The sequence below is a fragment of the Pelodiscus sinensis genome, chromosome 4 (genome assembly GCF_052426305.1).
Source record: "Pelodiscus sinensis isolate ZL-2025 chromosome 4, ASM5242630v1, whole genome shotgun sequence".
Taxonomy (NCBI): domain Eukaryota; kingdom Metazoa; phylum Chordata; order Testudines; family Trionychidae; genus Pelodiscus; species Pelodiscus sinensis.
Genome location: NC_143055.1, coordinates 81,501,857 through 81,523,320, shown reverse-complemented (window position 1 = coordinate 81,523,320; position 21,464 = coordinate 81,501,857). Strand labels below are relative to the sequence as shown.

General features: G+C 44.4%; 1 protein-coding gene across 7 annotated transcripts in view; it reads left to right on the top strand.

The window, feature by feature from the left end:
* Nucleotides 1–21,464, top strand: part of FHIP1A (FHF complex subunit HOOK interacting protein 1A) — a 115,014-nt gene that overhangs the window by 77,613 nt on the left and 15,937 nt on the right. For all 7 annotated transcript variants that reach the window (XM_014574378.4, XM_075930047.2, XM_075930042.2 and 4 more), the window contains 5 exons: nucleotides 750–836; nucleotides 11,705–11,872; nucleotides 15,602–15,681; nucleotides 17,130–17,317; nucleotides 17,904–18,941. In XM_014574378.4, the coding sequence (XP_014429864.3) occupies nucleotides 750–836; nucleotides 11,705–11,872; nucleotides 15,602–15,681; nucleotides 17,130–17,317; nucleotides 17,904–18,941 (1,561 nt within the window). The remainder of the gene's footprint in view (nucleotides 1–749; nucleotides 837–11,704; nucleotides 11,873–15,601; nucleotides 15,682–17,129; nucleotides 17,318–17,903; nucleotides 18,942–21,464) is intronic.

Below are 21,464 nucleotides of genomic sequence, written 5' to 3'. Positions count from 1 at the left end.
TATCACATTTATTTTTAGAAAGTATTATTTCATAATACGATGTAACTGCTTTGCTCTTTTCAAAACAAAAAATTACCACCAAATTGCAAAAATAAGCAATGGCTAGTCTTGTTTTACCACATGATTTTTATTACAAATGACAAGTGACTTATCTTTTTTTTAAGTGCTTAACCAGTCTATTGAGTGAGTAATGCACTTTCAAAAGGAATAAAGGTTGCCTGTTTGAGTAGTAAAGTGAGAATGCTCCGAACATAGTATATTCTTTGAAATATATAAAAACCTGCTTGACTGCTTTTTTTTTCTTTTTTATTGAAGTATGTCAAGTTAATGATGATACGTCTACCTTAGTGACCTTGTCAAGGCTGATAGGGCTAAAATTAGACATGCCAGTTCTATTTTGGTTTATGGGCACGAACATCACATTGTCCGTCCGTTCATCTTTGTCAGCAGACAGGGAAAGAGAAATATATGGTAAAAGCCCTGATCTTTGTGTTGGGCTGGATCCTTATTATTGTTACTTAAATGTAGTTTTTGCATTTAATTGAAGAAGGGAAAACGTTTAATACACATAACAGAAACTCCAAAACCAAAATCAGGGTTTCCTGTGGAAATGGGAAGAGGGCTTTGACAGTGATTAAAGATAGTCTCTGTTTTATCTTATTTTAAGCATCTTTGCCTAGAACTATTGATTTGAGAACAATATGATGGTTCAGAGACAATTTATCATGATACAAGATTTCTTTTTTTAGGTGGCACATCCCTTAATTCGTAACCAGCTTGTGAACTACATTTACAATGGTTTTTTGGTGCCAGTAGTGGCTCCTGCACTCCATAAGGTCAGTGGTGTGTGTGTGTGTGTGTGTATACACGTATGTTTATAGCAGGCAAAGGCAACATTAATAACCAGTGGAATAGTATAAGGTGGTAGATTATATGGAATTTGACCACTTGCATGTGTTTAGGCCAACTTTGTCCTCTCCCCTTCCTATACTCTCCATTTTTTTTATGGCATTTGTTCATTTTAAGCATGAGATCACTTTTTGAATTTAAGTGCAATCCAAGATCTATCTCACCCAAATACCTTTGCCTCACCTCCTTTGTGCCCCTTGTCGGAGGCCCTGCGTCCTGCTCACTCCATCCTCCCTCACTTTCACCAGGTAGGGCCAGCAGGTTGGGGTGCAGGCTCGAACCTTGGATTAAGGGATTTGAAGTGTGAGAGGGGTTCTGAGCTGAGTCTGGGGCAGGCAGTTGGGATGCTGGAGGGGGTCCTCGGAGGGTGTTTGGATGCAGGGGTACTCGGAGCTAGGGCAGGGGCTTCAGGTTCAGGAGGGCATTCATGACTGGGGTAAGGTTTTGGGATGTGGGCTCCATCTGGGCACTGCTAACCTCAGGTGGCTCCTGGTTGGTGGTGTAGTGGAACTAAAGCAGGCCCACCCCTGCCCTGGCCCTGCACCACTCCCAAAAGCAGCCAGCAAACTCCATCCAAAGTCCTGTTGTGCTCCTCTCTGCTCTGTGGAGATAGGATAGAGTGGGAGAAGGGGCACCCTGATATCAGCACCCTTCTCTCCCTCCCTTGCACAGCAAGCTGGATATTCCTGAGGGGATAGCTCCAAAGCAAAGGGCAAGAGGCGAGCAACAGTGTGAGGAGGGGCAGCTGAAATGCTGGCACTTGCGATGCTTTTGGTCAAACCAGTCAGGATCACCTGTCAGAGGCTCCAAGAACTACCAGTAAATCTTGATCTACTGGATGGTGACCACTGGGCTAGGGAGATGGTGGCTGCCAGAGTTGGAGTCGGGGTTGCAGTGCATGCTGACTGCATGGTGAACCTACTATAATATGAGGGATTCGGATTATTGTTTCCTACATCTTTACTGTGATGTTGTGCTGCTTTCTTTCCCCTTGGATGTTCTTTCTTCATGAATAAGAATGGTTCCACATTCCATGCTGCCTAAACTCAAACTCCTAGTTTTAAAAAATGGAGGCAAGGGAAAATTAGCAGGGAGTAACATACTAAAGATTTTTACTCTAGTTATTCATGGATAACAAGTAGAACTGGTCAAAAATTCTGAAAATTTAATTTTGGGGAAATCCTACTTGTAAAACAAAAAACTTTTTTTTTTTTTTAAAGGAAAGTAAACATTTTTCATAGAAAAGGCTTGTTTTGTCAAAGGCCCAGTTTTCCTTCAATAATTGTCAACCAACCCTCGTAAAGAACATTTTTTAATCAGTATGGTGGACTCAGGCTGTGCTGTCCATTTCCCCTACTCCAATCTTGCCACCTTCTGTGATTTTTATTATGAGACTTGCATTATTTTTTTTAAAGTCTCGCTGGAAACAAGAGTTTGCATCACAATGTCTGCTTTCACCTTTTAAAAATATTGTATTTGTAGTCCTCAAAGTTGCAGAGGAAAGCTAGAAATGTGAAGCAGGTGCACCCTAAAGGTTCAGATGCCAGATGACAATTTTTTTTCCTTTTTGAATAATGAATTATATGTCATCAATTGCCATATTCTTACCATGCTTTGAGAAATGGCAGTGCTAAACTAAGTCAGACAGACTTAAACAAATGAGTGGCAGTGACATTAATAGACCTAGACTTCCTGAAAATGCTGACAAATGTTGAATACCAGATCACGGAGCCATAAAAAAACCCACTATTCCTTTACTTAGTCTTTTTGATGAACATATGATCTAAGAATACAAAGATATCTCCATATGCTTTTTGCCTATTAAAAACCCCTCTCCTGCCAGAGCAGCCGCCTCTCACCATGTGGCACCGCCTACCATGTGGCCCCAGCTGCTGAAGCAGCCGCTGTCTGCCATGAGGCCCTGGTCCCCAGCTGCTGGAGCAGCCGCTGTCCATCATGCAGCTCCAGCGCAGCCGCCTGGCCCCAGTCTTGGCCGCTGGAGCAGCCACCACCCACCATGTGGCCCCAGCCACTGCTCCAGCCCCAACCCTGGAGCAGCTGAGTAGTCAATGTGTGGTTCTGCTGAGGAGGTGGGCAGGATTCTAATTCTTGATGTGTGCCTGCACAGGCACACATCTTAGAAGGAACTTGATCTGGAATTCAAAGCCTTTAAATGTTCAGAAAATATCTCCTCTTTTTGGTTGTTTCTGGATCAATACTGCAAAGCTTGCTACTGCTATTCCTCTCTTCCTTTCACCCCTTTTGAGAGTTCAGATACATCAGTGGTCCCCAACGCGGCACCCGCCGGGGCATTTGTACGCGCCCACCGACAACCCGGGCTGGCCCCGCCCCCCGGCACGCGGCGCACTGGAGGCGCCGGCCCCAGGCGCGCAACACTCACCGGCGCCTGGTGCGCGGCGCTCGGGCGGTCCCAGCCCCGGGGCACATGCGGGCGCGCGGCGCCGGTGCCGGCCCCAGGCGCGCAGCTCGGGAGGCGGCGCCAGCCCCGGGCCCACAGCACAAGGGGCTCGGGCGGCCCCGGCCCCGGCCCTGGCGTGCCCCAGGACGCGCGGACCTGCCCCCGGGCGCCCGGCACGTGAGTGGCCCCGCCCCCGGGTGCCCGGGAGCCCATAAAGGTTGGGGACCACTGAGATACATAGTTATGTCTCTGGAGGGTCATGGATAGAGAGAAAGGGGATAGTATTGTTACTGTGGATTAATTTTTTCTAATCTAGACCATTCTGGGTGGGTAATTTATTTAGTTTTTATTCTTGGATTGTAATTTTTATAAACCCAAAGCCACGGAATAACTGCTTCAATAAATGTACATAAGCTTTCTGCCCATTGCTACGGTTAATTCAAAACCTAGGAGCAGGGCAAAAGCTAGAATCCAAAACCCATCTATCCCCATACTTTTTGGTGGGTGGCTCTCCGATCTGAGCCACAGATCCAAACCTGTTCCAATGGTTTTAGTTTAATCCTAGGCCCTTACGCAGGGGGATGCAAAGGGTGTGAATGCACCCCCTCCCCCCATGGTCCTCCAAACCTCCCTCCCTTGTGCTCTGGCTGGCCTTGGGAATATTGGGACTGATTTTTCCCTTCCTTCACAGGGACAGAGAAGGGCTGGGCTTTGGGGGTGGGGCAGCCACTAGCCTCTCCCTCCATTCGCATCCCTGTACAGAAATTCCTGCCTATGAGCCTGAATACATATGCAAAACAATGACTGGATTATGGCTCGGCTTTGGAATGAAAGAACATGGAAACAGTGGTCAGTTTAGACTGGTGTTCCATCTGATCTGGCGTAGCCTGTTAAAGAAAATTGGTGGTTGGCTTATGCTCTGAAGTATGAGAGTTGATACCCCTTATTTCTTAACTGTGGATGTACGTATTAAATATATGAAATACAGAAAGCAATTTTCTAGTAAGGTCTCACTCTAGCAAATTGGAGATTTAAAGAAAAGAATAAAGCAAACAGTATTATAGTTAAATTATCGCATATTGAGACCTTCAAGGACTTCCAGTGCTCCCACTAACTTTAACTACCTTCTTTATAGTGCCCATGAGGGAGGGGTTTTGTAATTCTTCCACCTTTGAGTGGATACTTTGTAAGGTCAGAAGTTGTTGTTTTTTTCTGGAGTAATAAGGAGTTTTCCTTTCCTAAAGTTCAGAGGTGATGGGGAGAGAGCGGTTGGTTAAAAGCAAAAAATTGTTTGGCATAAAACAAAAGTCAAGAGAAGAATCACAAAATGTATGACAAGTGTAAATGAATACATCCATTTAGATACTATGGAGTCATTGGTGGGTGAGTCCAGAGCTTGAGTTATTAAAATTTTCCCCTCATCTGCAGTCTGTGTTTGTGTAACCTTTCACTACAAGACACTGTTGTCTCTCTCCTTAATATACTGCTTACCCTTTCAGTCTGGAAGTTCAGATATTTCACTATGTAAGAGAGCCCGTTGTCTTGGTGTCTATGTGGAATAGAACAATGTGTTCCCCAACTAGGGTTAATCTTTGTTGTAGCATAAAGTATTTCTTTTATTTTATTAGATTCTTCTTACTTGTACTCTTAGTGTTTACCTGAATGCAATTTGCATTTAATAAAAAGCATTTCCACACTTCCTCAAATCCCTCTCCCAGAGGTATTTAATTGAAGGCATGGCAACTAGCAGGTAGTCTTCAGAAAATTTAATTTCCTTGTTTTTATGTGTCTTAAGAAAAACTGCTTCAGTATTAGCCATGCAAATGAACAGTTCCAGTTTCTAGGTTAACTGTCTTATAACTACAATATTTCATTATCCAAGGTTTCCAGAGTAAGTATGATCAATATTAGGGATGTTAAATTGCAGATAATCAGCTAATTGAGTAGTCGATGGAATTTAGTCTATCGACTGTTCGATTAGTCAATAAGTAAGAGGGGCAGCCCAGCTCCTACTAGTTTAAACTGCGCTCCCAAGGGCAGCGCAAGCCAGGATTAAGCAGTCCCACTTGTGCCGTCCCGAGGCGCTAACCCCGCTGCAGCTCTGCCTTTTAAATAAAGGCTCTTACTACATTTAAAAGGCAGAGCAAAGGGGTGCTGTACCTCTGCCTCCCCCTCTTCCCCCCCTACACACACCGCAGAGATGGTGCTGGGGGGAATCAGCTTTTAAGTCTGCTCCCCCAGAGCACCAGTTCCTACTTCTCCCCCTCCCCCCCCCCGTCTCTGACAGAGGCAGCAAGAGATGGGGGAAATGTGAGTAGTCAACTTGAGTACCCGATAAGCCTAGGCTTATTTGGGTAGTTGACACTTCGACTACTCTTTTGCATCCCTAGTTCATATAGGACAGAGACACCAACTATCACAAGTAGCATGAGGGAAAACAAAAGGAAAACTATGTGAAAAATTACAGGTTGAACCTCTGTACTGGTGCACTCTGGTCTGGCAATCTCCATGGTTTGGCATGATTTTTAGTTAGCTCGATGTCCACTTACCATGGGTGTGGCCAAATTTTCTGCAGTCTCATAAAGTTTGTTTACAGCCACCAGTCCCAGCTCTGTCCTTGTGGTGTTATTTAGCTCTAATTTACTCCTAAATTCTCTGGTTCGGCTCAGGCCAGGCCCAAGGGTGCCAGACTAGAGAGCTTCTACTTGTAGCTTGAAAAATCTACTTGTCACTTTAATGATACCTTCTTCCAGACTATTGAAGGTAGAACCCATGGCAGGAAGAAAGGATGTGAATGACTAGTTGACTATCAGATAAGCATTTGTTTATCAGATAGTAGACGCACTAGTTGACTAGTCGCTCCCCCCATACTTGCTGCCTCTATCAGAAAGAGGCAGTAAGTGGGGGAAGAAGAGGAGGTGCTTCAAAGCGGCAGTGCTGCATGGAGGCCCTAGGCCTGACTCTGGGCCGTACGCAGCGCTGCCACTTTGAAAGGCTGTGTGCGGCCCCACACAGCACTGTTGGTTTCAAACGCCGTGGGGAGCACAGGGCCAGTGGGGAACTGCTCGAGTCCCCCACTGGCCCTGAGTTCCTCTCAGCGCTTTTTGCCTTTTAAGTGCAGCAACAGCCCTGGGCCTGTTGCTACACTTCAAAGGCAGAGGTGCCCTTATGTACTAATCCAATTGTCGATGCAAATTGCATCAACTATCCGATTAGCCAATTAATCTGAATATAACATCCTTAGCATGAAGTTTGACTTCATGCGATTTTTGACCCTTGCCTAGGTGCTAGCTGGGCTTTTCTGGAGTAATTCATATAAATACACATTATATACCTAATTATACAAATGATGTTGTTAAAACACTGTTATGGTTGCAGAGTTCATCACTGAAAAGTAAAGGAACACCAGGACTCGTAGAGTTGTCTGTGCAACCTTCATTTATACCCCTTGTACCTATGTATTATGGTACAGTATTTAATTACATGAGCACATACTATTTTTGACAGTATCCCAGCCTCATTCAGTACAAGAGATGGCTGTTGCTCGCTTAGTGATCGGTTATGCTATTTTTTCTTGTTCAACATGTGGCCCCAGGCCTCATTTACTGCATAATGTTTAAATCCTGCTCTGAATACAGAGCTGTCAAGTTACTTAGGAGCTTTTCTGTGACACACATCACCACAGTCTGGGTTCTTCACAATGAATTTTCACAAAACCTTTAGGCGAGGGGAGGGCATTGTCCCCCAGTTTACAGATAGGGAGCTGAGTTACTGCAGAGTTACATCTCTTTATGAAAGAATCAGGCCCAAAAGATTTCAGATGACTATATTACATGCCAAACATAGCACAATGAGTAATTAGCTTTTTCATTGGTCCGCCTACAATATCTATAGTGGTGACAAACTCCTTTGCCCTTCCTCTCCCATTTTCTCTCTTTCACTAAATTCAGTGACACTTTTTCCTCTTGTCTTTTTGTTGTTTACTCTCACGCTTCTGAACCTTTTCCTTCCATCCGTGCCACGGTCAATCAGCTCTTTGTAGTTCCAGGTCATTTCTCAAATAACAACAGAGAAGGGTGAGGAGACCACTGGTTCCAAGTATATCCTACAATAATGTTTCAGCATTGTACTGTGAATTTTAATTTTTTAGGGGGGGAATTGCACCACATCCACACTAAGGCCCTGGCATATATTACATACTGTTACAGTTAGTAGAGACTAGATCTACACAGCTAGATTCCCAGAAGATTCTGCATAATAAGGATGTTAAATATCGGTTAACTGAATAGTCTATTAACCTCATGAATTCTTATCAGTTACTTGACTATTCTATAGTCCCTGGGGGTGGGGCTGGCATAGAGGCTGCAGTGTAGAGTGCCAGGGGGGAGCTGATCCGTTAGGGGAGACCGTTTAAAACCAGTTCCTTTTGTGGACCAGCTGCCTGTCTGCGCTCCCAGACCTGGCACAAGCTGGAACTGAGAGCCAGGCTGCCTGCCCGCCTGGCTCCTAATATACTTTAAAGGCAGAGCTGAAGTGGGGGTATGTACCGGACCTGGCTGCTGGTAAGTCTGCCAAAAAAATTACTGGTGAGGGGGATGCGTGTAGTCTATAGCATTAAACTACACACTTTTGCTTATCAATTAATCGACTTACATCCCTAGTACATACACTGGACATGCCATGAGCTGGAGAAGGACTTGCCCTGAAATTTGCAGCTCTGGGCTGCTACTTGCTCTGCTAGGTCCTGGCATCTCAAGTGAGAGTCCTCAAAGCTCCCTTGTAGCTGGTGGAAGGAAGGTGCCTCATTCAAATGCGGGGAGGGGGGGCAAGAAGCAGATTTTGGGGATCAGGAGGAGAGGGGAGTAGAATCAGACAAGTAGACTGGCTTGGGGAGGCTGACATGAGAGAGGATCTGGGAATAGGTGAAGGGGAAGGTTGGGAGTGACTGGGCAAAGGGACTGGGAACTGTGATGCACTGGGGCATGGTGAAGGAGGTAAAAAGAGGAAATAGATCTGATCAAGGGTCAAGTTGCAGGCACCGTACTAGGACCACATGGGCAAAGAAACTGAAAAGGAGTCAGCAGGAGGGTGGCACGAATATTGGTCCTGGAGCCTGGGTAGGGTACCCTGGGACTGGATCTGGTAGGAACAAAGAATATGTCGAGGGAAGAGAGCTACTGGAAGGGAGGGACAGAGGGAACAAGGAGCTGGGAATAGGAAAGAGCTGGGATTTGTGAGGGGAATTACTGAGCAAGGACACTTGGACAGGGAGCAGTGAGAGAATAATGGGGTGCATAGGCAGGAGTGTGAGGTGTGGAATCCAGAGATGTAAAAGCAAGACTGTCTGATGAAGGTGATGGCCTGAGGTAAAAGTGAGAAGGGGGTCAAACTTGGGTAGAATAGACAAAAGTCTGTGATCACTAGAACACACTCGCCTCCGGAGACTAGACTGGAACCCAGGGTACCTGTCTTCCCATTCCTCTGTTGTCGGTAGATCTCTGTGAAATCCCCGGTAAAGTTTTTGTATCTCATTTGCCTCCAGTGATGGTCCACATAGAGGATGACAACCAACTTCTGCAGTCAATTATTCCATTAGTTTATGGCAGAGGACTAAGCAGTGCAGGTAAAGGTTCCCACCCTGCTGATGAACTACATGGGTGTCAATACGATGGAATTTCTGAGATTTTTTTTTTCATTTTGCTTTTTTAAAAAAAATGATCCAGTTCTCCAAGGAAGCATTCAACTACCTTAACCATGAGGCCCTCCCTTCTCTTCCTGCCATCCCCTGTCTTATTCACAACATGCTTTCCAACTGCAATAAATGAAGCCAGGATCCTACAGGCAACAACCTCTTTGACACAACTCTAAGTTATCCTCAGAGCTGGTGCATTTGGGGGAGGCGGCAGTGGGGAGGGGCTGTTGTAATAATCAGTCCAACAAATTAATGAGGCCAAAATAATGAGGAGAGGAGATGGGCTATTCCACCCACCATTTCTTTTGTGAGTCCTTAAAGAAAAGAGTATGGGGGGAGGGGAGGAACCGACAGAAGCTACTGCAGCAAATTTCACCATTATGGCTCCCACTCTTACCATCTCCTGGGACCCCGGACCTTCTTTGTGCTAATTATAAAAAATATCCAGACCAGGCCAGAGAGAGGGATCCAGGTCCGCACCTCTAACAGCTCCAGTTGAATCGCAGTCACCATATAGAGTGAAATGAGATTAAACTTAATCAGAAACGACTCAAGTAACCTCTCTTTTCCTCAAAAGGATAGTTATTACTTTAGCATTTTCATTACAATCTAAGGGACTGGACTGTCTAACAATGGATTTCCTTCTTAAAAACTCGCTCCAGCTAAAGGAAACAGGGAATGTTGTTAAAAGTGAAGGTCTTACTTTTACATTTTAAATGCTCTGACTCTTTTTTTTTTTTCCTGTTCTTCTGTATCTTCAATAAAATGTTAAAAGGGATTTGTTAATGGTGTATTTGCTGTGGTACTGTGCAAGATACTAAACTCCAAACTTTATTTCACACTCTTTGATGTTGGACAGTGACTTGGTTGTTTGCCCTATATATTCCATCAACACTATGTGATCATGTAATCAAAGGCTACATCATAATGCAAGTATATAGGGGTTGAAGTAAGGCTGCAGAAGCTATCTTAATTTTGGCATTTTCTAACTAATGAGTGCTTTACTTTCCAATCTTAATAATCCTCTAACTTTGGGTGAGAGAGTTTAATGCATGTATAAACTGTATTTTAGTGCCTATATTAGACTGTAGGTCCCTTGGTACAGCAGCTATGTTCTCTGTTTGCTGAGAGAGTTCATAAATAATACATTGTGTACCTGATTTTACTGAGTCTGCAGAGCTGGTGAAAAGGGGATGCAGCGTACAGGCTGTGGCCATGAATTTCCTCTGTCTCCTTTTTTCTTTTTTTATTAGGTTTTAGGTTTATTTCAGACTGAGCTTATGGAGACAAACCAAGAAGATGAGCTCCTGATTTTTTTTCCTTCGTGAAGGATTATGACTAGCTTGCATTAGTACAGTATTTTTTCTAATATAAAGAGGAGTTAGTGGTCCAAACTACTTGAACTATTAACAAAGAGGCAGTGTACGGATAACAGCCTGAGTGAATAAAAATACCCGCAAATTTAAAGGTACTTGGGGTGCTCCTCATTTCTACACATTTCACAAGATTTTACACAATATTCCTTGTTCTGTTGCAAGTGGAAACATGATTGTTCTGTAGATGATCCTAAAAATGCTCTGAAAGGAAACTGCAACATAACATTATCATGTGTCTAGCTAACATGCAGCATAATGGAACTGGGATTTTAATATTTATAGCGTGTTACACAAATGCTGCCCTCTGAATACTTTCTAAATCCTCTTAGCTTTTAAGTGACAGCTTTCATTCTTTTTTTAATAAAATTGGTCTTTTCATTCATCTAGTTAAGAGTGGTAAACAAAAGATGTATAATGCCCCTTTTCTTATAGGCAGATTTTTATAGGTAAGGATTTATCTTCGAACACGTAAGCTTATTAGGCTCATATGTAGCTATTTTAAAAAAAGAAGCTGATTTTGCAGCATTAGTGTATGATGCAAATGCAGCCTTTGGAATGCATTGTGCCTTGCCAGCACATACTGTCAATAGATAAGCTTAAAAAAACTGCAGTAGCCAAGTAACATGCAATATCAATTTTGACCTATGAATACTAAATACTTGGTCCTGAAATCTGGTAGGAATTTTTGTTCCTCAATCTGTTATTTGTGTGGTATACATGTGTGTATTTGAGGAAGGGTGTTACACTGCCATTGGAAAAGAAATGGAAAGGTGAAGACAAAGTACACTTGGGTAGCGGGATATATTTTTTTAAAAAGATCATTGTATCCTGTTTTGGTTGTTCATTCATTGCTCTTTACACTTGTTCATTTTTCACTCCTGCTAATATTCGATTTGTTAATTGGAATACCAAATAAATGCCCTTACGATTCCATGAATGCAAATCTGAACAGTAGCAGGAGAAAGAAAGAACCAAGCTGGCCCAATGGTAGAGGGATGGTGGTGAGGGTCTCAAGTTATCTGTGAACTAGTGTTGTATTTCAGCAGACAGATTGGCTTGTTCTGTTTGGTTTTTTTTGGGAGGGGGGGAGGGACACACCGTGTATTACTTGCAAAAACTAATCAAATCACTGCAGCAAGCACAAAATATTTGATTTTTGAATTAGTCAGAGGCTTTCGTTTCCACTTATTTAAAAACAAAAAGCACAAAATGTGTTTTATAGTATATTAGCATTTCTGCAGAAGCAACACATAATGTAAGTACAGTGGTGGTGTTTGTGATATGCCCTTATCGTATATTTGCTTGTAGGTGACTGTGGAGGAGGTAATGACAACAACTGCATACCTGGATCTCTTTTTACGCAGTGTTTCTGAGCCAGCTCTACTTCAGATTTTCCTGCGTTTCATCCTGCTGCATCAGCATGAGAATGTGCACATCCTAGATACGCTCACAAGCCGGATCAACACTCCATTTCAGGTAAGGCAAGCAGGAGAGGAGCTACTGATGACTTTGGGTTGACAAATTTAGTGGGAGCTTCATCATATCAGTATCTACTATGTCTCTGTTTAACTTTTAACTGTGAATTTCTTTTCATACCTGATCACAATGTTGTTTCACTATAATTGTTATCACTTAGCCATGATAGTGATGAGCAGTTTAGGACTGTGTAAAATCGCTTTACAGGTGGATGAAGGGGACTTGAGGGAGCGGGGGAGAGGAGGGGAGGGGCGGCTTGTGGGAACCTAACTTCTGCCACAAAATTGAAGGTAAATTTGGAGTAATTTACCTGCCTCTAGTGGAATTATTCCCCCTCTGGATACTGCTAAATTATTCCTGATAAATCATCCCTGAGATTTCTACAAATAGAAGAAAAAATTGGCCTTATGAAATGGCTCTGAGTGCACCAAGTAACAGGGATCTTAAAATTAATTTTTGCAGAAGAAACTACCAAGCCCCAAAACCATGAGGTCATTATATCCACCCCTGCTTCCAAAGTATCTGAGTTGAGCACTGTCAGTATGCCTAGTTTGTTCTTCAGGAACCAAGTACTGTAAAACTCCAATTGTCCGGCACCTCCGATAGTCCGGCACCAATTAGAAACTGGAAGTGCTCCGGCCAGCCAGACAATTGGAGCTGCTGCATGCCGCTTCCCCAAGTCCGCCACTGCCGCTGCTGAAACTGACCAGCGGTGGACTTGGGGACGCCGCGGAGCAGAGCAGCTGGGGTGCTGGCAGGCGCCAAGCAGGCTAGTGAGGGGTGGCGCTGCGGGACCAACCTGGCAGCACCCCAGCTGCTCTGCTTTGCAACTTGCCCAAGTCCGCCCCTCGTCAGTTTCAGCAGTGGCAGCGGCGGACTTGGGGAAGCGGCGTGGAGCAGAGCAGCTGGGGTGCTGCAGGGTTGGTCCCACAGCACCACCTTTCACCCCCCTGCTCGGGGATAACTACTGCAGTCTGTGGGGTGGGGAACCCGCTCCCCTCCTTTCCCAGAAACTCTCGGCGGCGGCACAGGGCTTCCCCCGCCTTCCTTCAAAATGGTGGAGGATTCTTCCCTCGCAGTGCCGTTCCCCGCCCAGCCCCTGGACACCGTGTGGGTCCGGCAAACCTGTCTCAGCCCCCCCGCCAGAGTACCTCCCGATACTCCGGCATATCCGATAATAGGTCCCAAAGGTGCCGGATTATCGGAAGTCTACTGTATAAAGCTTTCCAGCATGTTTGCCTACCAGTAATGTTGCCTGCTTCTTTGTTTATAAGAGCTGTTTTGGTTGGTTATTTATGTATTTAAATATCTGATTCTGAGTCCCTCTTCTCTGCAGTGAGTGGACTTTTGGTACACAGAGTTTATAGCAGGCTAAGGCAACAATTTTGCAGGCAGCGCCTTGATAAAATATTCATAGCACATCACTATAGGTAGCTAGTTGATGAATATGCTGTAGAGTAACATGTGGGCATATGTGCAGGCAAAACCAGGGAATCACTATGTGCATTATGTTTGTGGAATAGGGCCAGCAGCTTGGGCCGGCAGTGTATTTAGGAATGGGAGTGCATGTTGCTGTTGCATTTCAGAGATGGATTAACTCTGAAAACAGCTTTTGTAGACACAAATGCAGACGTTATTTTAGTAATTCCTGGGAATTACTGTTCCCCAGGAAATGAGTATTGTAAAGAATTCTCCAGCCCTGAACAACTCAGGATCTTGGCCATGGTTCTGTGATATTGGATGAGTTTCTTGCAGCATACCTTGGCCCAAATGCAACAGCTAGATTTGCAGCCTCCTGTGGGCTTCTACAGCACAAAAGCTGCACATATTATTATTGCTGAAAAAACTTCTTAATAATTGACAGGATTAAATTTACAAGCTCTTTTGGCCACCCATCCATACATAAAAAACACCATCCTCTTTGTTTCTGACAAGTACTTTTACATAATTTTTTTCCTTTTAATGAAATACAAATAAATAAGCTTATTAAAATGCTTTTGCTTTCACATTTTTCTTTCCAACTTGATCATGAATGCAGGAGATGATTCTCTATAAATAACATGGTATTTTGTGTTAGTAATGTACCTTTCCTAATATTTAACATTCTGATTTTCTTTTAGCAATCATGATTTTGAAACCTTAAACCATGTAGAACAGGGCTACTCAACTTTGGAAGCCCCGGGGCCCACAATGATACTCACAGCACATGCTGAGGGCCACAACTTAAGTGGGGTTGCATGAACATGCAAATATATGCAAATAGTTTCTTTCACACTGATAGGCATGAATACAAAGCATTTCCCACAATGCCCCAGCACCCCTGACACCACCTTCCTGGGGGCTAGAAATGCTGACATCCTGTACCTATCTCTTCCAGCCAGCCCTTCCGCTTGCATCTTTGAGTGCTCAGCCTGCCTGGGAGATGCCTTGCCATTATGGAGCATGTTCCCAGTAGAGGCCATGTTCAAAGGATCCTGGCCGAGTGTTTAGCCCCGCGTAAACCCAAACCGCCCCGCAGGTCACAAACAAACGCCGCGTGTTGCGTAGCCTTGACTTAGAACAACTCCACACAAACCACACTAAGAAAACAAGGAGTGTTCCTCACCACTTTTTCCTCTTTACCTCCAAAACACCCCCACCCTCTCCCTAACAACTGATTCCTCTCTCTATCTTTGCAAAGTGTACATCTTCACTATGGGCTGGATTGATGGGGCAGCAATCGATCCAGCAGGGGTCGATTTATTGCATCTTGTATAGATGCAATAAATCTACTGGAGTCACTCTCCTATCAACTCCGATACTCTACCTCATCATGAGGGGAGTGGACAGGAGTGCGTCTCCAGTCAACATACTTCAGCGAAGACCCCACTTCTAAGTTGATTTCAGCTACGTTATTCATGTAGCTGAAGTTGCATAACTTGCCCCCAACCCAAAAAAGGTTTCCTACCCCTGCCATAGAAAAGACAATGTTGAAACCTTTACTGCTGGACATAATATTTTAGTTTATTTAAAATGAAGCCTGGCCAACAAGGTCCCAATGGGGACCCAGCCCCCATCTGGCTGCAGAGTCTTGTCCCCGGCCCTGATCTTGGGACAGGCCCTGCGGTCTGGCCCTCATCTGATCAGACAGAGCTGGAGGTGGCTCCCCAACCTGCTGTGGCACGGGCAAGACAGGAGGCCATGATCCGGCTGCAGTGATCCTGGCCCGGCCCCATATCCAGCCACTGCGGCCTGGGTGCACCAGCCCAGCCCTGGCCAAGTAAGGCAATCCAGCCCCAGGGACCACCCACATACTCTTTCCCACCCTCAGCACCCTGCCCTGACTCCTGCACTTCCCATACACCCCAACTTCTGCATGCAAACTGCACCCCAGTAGCAGCAGCAGTCCCATTAAATAAAGTCTGAGAGTAAAATATTTAATTTATGCTATTATTAATCATGTCAATTATCAAGAAGATTAAGTTGTATATTTTCAGTCATGCAAATGGGCATTCTTATATGGCTCTTTGTTGACCCCTTGTTCTGAATGTTGATGTAGTTTGGCTCTTTGTTTGATCTAATACAATCCTAACAACGGTGCTGACCAAATGAAATAAGCATACTTTCAGTTTCTGGTGAAGCACTAAATTCAGGCTCCGCTTTTTATAATGCAGAATTAAAATTCTCTCATGGATGGGAGGGAAGTTACAATTGCCAGATAAAAAACTAACTGTGTTTATCATTTCCCAGCTCTGTGTGGTATCTTTGGCATTGTTCAGAACACTCATTGGTTTACATTGTGAAGATGTGATGTTACAGCTAGTTTTAAGGTAATCCAAATTCCTTTTTCTATTTAAATCCTCCTGGAGCCCGGGGTCCGCGGGGGATTCCCAGCTGGCCCCGGGCTGCATGCAGAATTTCAAAGCAGCAGCATTGCATGGAGCCCAGGGTCTGGCCCAGGCTCCTCACAGTGCTGCTACTTTGAAGCACCCCTCAAGGGATAGAGGCAGCAAGGGGGAGGAGGGAAGCAACTAGTCATTCGCATCCCTACTTTAAATGCTGTTCCCTAGGTCAAAATTTATATATATATATATTTTTTCTCTTCTGAACATTTTCTTTCATTAATTATAGTCTGCTATGCAGACTATAAATATGGGCTATATTTACTTCTCTGCAGCTTCCAAGTCTTTTTACTTGTTCTTGCTTAGGGATTTCTCAGATGCCTGCCCTGTTGTACCCAGGGTAGAAGGACTTGCTTCTTTAATTGTGCAATATCCCGAATTAGTAGATTTGTTTGTAACTAACCATTTCTTGAGTTATCATCAGAACCCTATATTTACCTTTTATTTTATTTTTCTAACTGCTTTTTCTTTGTATGTTGTGTTTTTAACAAGAGTTGCAGGCATGTCTGTTAGCTAGATTAGATTGGATCAACTCAGGGCACTGGTAATTACAGATGTATTAACAGTGACATAAGATCATTAATTTGATGGGAAATCCAGGGTGTTAGCTACCCCCTCCCTCCAATACAAACACTAGGATTCAATCCAGTCCCTGCTGGTGTATTTGGGTACAATAGTAAGAACTGGATCAGATCTTTTGGAGAGCTCCAAGTTGGTAAGATTCCTTCACTAGGTACCACAGAGATGAATACTACATTCATTTTTGTATTATTTATTTGGGGAGTCACTTATTATTAAATGCTGATTTACTTTAAACAACAAAACACCAAATTAGTTAACTCCTAAAACCACACTAAGAAACAGAATAGAAATATATGCTACATCTGCTCCTCATCCCGCCCTAATTCCTCCTTTGCTCAAGAGCTTTATCTGTTGATTCTTCCCAACAAAATGACTCACCTGGACTTCTTTGCTAGTCCCTTCCCCTGACATGCACTGCCTCAATTGCATTGTTATGCTGTTTCTTCCTGTGGACTGTGCTCTCCAACCCTTTCTCCTTAACGCATAAATCTAGAGAAAACTGGCACCCTCTGGCACGTGCCTATCAGATTACCACTGCCCCCTCCTTTCCCATATTTAGAACAATACTCTGACACAACCCACAAACCCCTTCCCCTGGACCAATGGTATCCTGTAAGTACTCCCCACAAGCATTTCCTCCAAGGAGCTCTTGTCCTTCCCTTCTTCCTCTGGATGGGAGCCCAGCAGAACTCATCAGACTCCAGACCTACCCTAGAAAGCTGCCATACAGCTGTTCTCCTTAAACTACAAGGAATGTTGTTGTAGGTGAGTAACAATTGGTTTTTTTGTTTCAGGTATCTGATCCCTTGTAATCACATGATGCTGAGTCAGAGATGGGCTGTGAGAGAACGAGACTGTTATTCAGTATCTGCTGCTAAACTACTTGCTCTAACTCCAGTCTGCTGCTCTACTGGGATTACACTGACAGTTGAAAACCAAGCAAAAGATTACATCTTATGGACAAAGGCCTCATCCAATGCAGGTAGATATCGGGTGTGCACTGTATTGTGAAGGGCTTGGTTCAGAATCACCTCAGCCTAGTGTGGGAAAGGAAATGGAATTAATAGCCAAAAAGTCTATTTACTATTAAAATTTCACAAACAATATGTAATTAGACAGGTTTGGAGAGTACTAGTCACCCCCATATAGCGCGCACATATATATATATATATATATATATATATATATATATATATATATATATATATATATATATATATATATAAAAAATCTATTTTAAATAATATCTGTGTTGGATATACATTCGCAAAAACAGATATGAAGACGTGACTACTCTTCTGCTACTGCAGGGACAATGTGGTCTGATGGATTGGGCTCCAGGCTGGTCTCTCAGAATCCCTGAATTCTAATGCTGATCCGGATTAGGCACACAAACAGCCACAAGCAAATCTCTTTAACTTCTATGCTTTTGTTGCCCTTCACATTTGGGTGCTTGGGACAAAAATAATCTTCCTGCTTTTCTTAGCAGCTGCCTTGAATTACTGTGGGTACTTCAGTTTAATTATTTTTTTATCATGTTGTGAATACTCTCATTGTTTTATCTTTAGTTTCTAGAATTGGCTTTTGTGAATCCATGTGCATTGTGAAATATGGAAGAACCGTGGACATCAGTTACCTGCAATACCTGTGGGAAGCTGAAGCCATCATTCTCCACTGCATGAAAGACTGCCAGGTTTGGTCTGCCCCATATGATGGGGAAGACCCTGACCCAGACACCTTTATCCAAACACTGGCTGAGGAGAACAATAAAAATGTGGAGCACCCCATGTTCCGGCTCCAGCAGCGAACTTCCAGTAACTGCAGCTTCTCTCAAATGACTCCATTGGGAGAGAAGATGCAGTTGGAGCTGGAATGGGATGACAGCTATGACACAGGAATTTCTCCTGAGTCTGATGTGAGTTCACACCAGCCTTATGATGACCTAGGAACTGTAGAGAAACAACCGCCTGCAGAACCACCAAAACACATTCAAGAGATGAAGAAAAATGCGATCATGCTTGTAAAAGGGTCTTACATAGAGGAATCAGATTTTCAGGACGATGTTGTGGTTTACAGGTTATGTGCCCAAAAGGATGCTCAGGATAACTTCCAGGAGGAAACTTTAAGTACAGCAACTGAATCTCAAAACGCAGTTCAAAGTCAGCCTATTAAGAGGTCTTTGAAAAACTCTCATCCAGACACAAACTTAGAGGATCACAATAGGAAAAATTCAAGCTTACCTCAAGATGTAACAAAGGAACAGATAAACCAGAAAGTTGTTGAAGCAGACCCCAAACCAGACTTAGAGCTGAAACTCTCTCCTCCAGAAGAAAATCAAAACTCAAATGTGAGGCTGTTGAGTCCAGATAGTGAGGAATTCATTGCACAATATGACAAAATTATTAAAGAACTGGATTCTAACACAACAGCCTTGGAGGAGCACAAATTGGTGACATTTGAGCCTATATCTCCAGTAGAAGAGGAAGAGGACTTTGAAAATTTTTCAGTGGACACTCCATCTGCAGAAAGTATGCTATCTCCTTTCGGGCCAAAGGAGGATACGTTGCCCAACCATCCTGCAAGGAGCCACAATGCTGCGTTTACAGGTGGGATTTCCTTAAATTGTTTTTGATTTTTGTTATGGTTTATCAGAACCAACCAAGAACAGTACTTCATTGTAACAGGCAGTGTAAAATATTGAATGAGAGATGGTCTCTGAGGAACTCAGAGACAGGGAAAGGGTGGAACACGCCCAAGTAGAGTGAGTGAGATCATGGCAGTGAAATTCAGTTTAGTGTCATGATTTCTAGCTTGTTTTAAGAAACCTTTCAGTGGGGTCATGGTAGAAGGAGATTAGCTATGTTAAAATAGAAAGGAAAGAAGAGGCTACAACAGTGAGGGCCAACCTACAATAGTGAATGGGTCGCATAAGTGGCCTTCCTTCATGCCAGAGGGCCAGAAAATTGTCATGACCGAGATGATCTCCTGGGATGGGGTAGTTTTGCTAACCATGCTTGCGTACCTGGAATTTGCACGTGTGCCAATTGAACCATAATAGCTCTCACAGTCAATGTTGTGTGCAATCAGATCACACACCCTCACTTCACACACCCTTGATTTAAGTGCATGTTGCTTTTGTAATAGCGGTAGAGGGGAAAAAAACCTACATGGATGAAAACCAGCAGATTCTAGCAACCCTGCATGTGGGTAACAGTAAACAAAATTTCTCATGAGCCACACATAGAACCTCAATGGGCCATATGTGGCCCTCGGGCTGCAGGCTGTCCACCATGGGACTGGAAGGAAAAAGTGATAGAAAGGCTGCTCTACCACCTTCTGCTGCTATTTCCTATTAGTGCACCAGGTGGCAGCACTGTTACCATTTCTACATGTGCCTCTCTGCAAACTGGTCTAAGCGTCTTGCATTTCAAATGCCAATGGCACCCTCGCTATTGTGTTTTTCTCTTGTCAGACACATCCAGGGAAATTTGGGTGCAAGAGTAAATTTAAATAATGGGGAGGAGCCTATGTATTCAGGCATGCTTACCCACAGCAAAGCCTGTAAACCTCTTTTAGTCACTGAAATATAGCCTTTGAAATGTGGCCAGTAGGCCTGGTCGTAAGTATTTTAAGGGTTTGAGGAAGGCAACTCTGTACCAGGAACTCAGAAACTTCCCACCCATATCCCCAGATCACATTCAGCTCTGTCGGTCTCCTGTCATACAGTTCAGATATTTTGGCCCCATCTTTTTATGTCTGTCAAGTCCTCTTCTTCCCTTTCACTTCGTTTCAAACAAAGTATTGTGACTTTGGCTACTACCCTCTTATACTTCCCAATGCTCACCACCCTCCACTTGTCCCCATCTCTCTGTATCTTCACTGTATTTCAGATAATTTTGTAACTGGTGAGGAATAGGGAAGACTTTGCCAAAGTTGACTTTCCAATGAGGATTACACTATTACTTTAAAAACAAACAAACATTTGAGCCATCTGAATGTTACTATATAAAAATAGCATTTTGCATTTAATTTTGATCCAGTATTACATTATGTGTTGGTCTAGGGCATGGCTGGGCAAAATAGGACCCCATGGGAGCCTCAGCTGGCTCCCTGCCTGGCAGTCTTGTGCTCATGTGAACACTGAGCCTGGGGAAGAGACTTATCATGATGCCCCCAACCTCAGCACAATGTTGCAGCTTCTATTGGCTGGTTTCTGGCCAATAGGAGCTGTCTGTTTGCAGGACAGGCAGCATGTGAAGAACCTTCATCTTAGGCATGTAGCATTCAGAGCAACACACATGGCCCCTGCAGCTATCCTGAGCATGTGTTCAGACATGGATGGCTGGGATACTGGCTAAGGAACCTGTTGGGCTGCTAGCCAGAATCTGCTCAGGTAAACGCCTCCTGGCCAAAGCTAGTCTCTGGCACCCCAGTCCCTCTCTCCCCCCGACCCTCTGCACCCTTGCTCCTGTACTCCTACCACACATAACCCAAACCCTCTGCACCCCTGCTCCTGCACCCCTTCCTTAATCCCTCCTTCAGATCAACCCCCTCCCAGACCTTGCACCCCAATTCTGTACCCTATGCCCCAACCCAAATCTCTGCACCCCCTCCTGTGCTTGTGCCCCAGGTTACAATCCTTTCTCAGACTCTGCACTTCTTCCTCACCCCTCCTTCAGGTCAGAGTCCTCTCCTGCAGCCCTTCCTATACTCCAGTTCCCTGTCCAGGTCACAATCCCCTCTGAGATCCCATACCACACCCAGCTAGGGGAACAGCAGTGCACGGATGTGATGCCTGGAGGCTTTCCCCACTGCACCCATTGGCCAGAATCCAGCCAATGGGAGCAGTGGGAGGCCGTGTTATATGGTGCCTGGGACCAGCGCAGGGCACAAAGGCAGGTAAATGCCCTCCTTGCTCTTATGCCCAGACCCTGAACCACACCCTCATACACACCCCCACCAAGACCCCACACTCTTACTGTGCCTCATTCCACCCCTGGCCAGAGACCCTATCCCCAGACTGTTCCTGCCCTCTCGCCAAACACCCTATTCCCAGCCTGCTCCTGCACCCTACCTCCCCCCTGACCTTGAACCCCACCTCCTACCCAGATCCTCATTGGCAGCCCTGT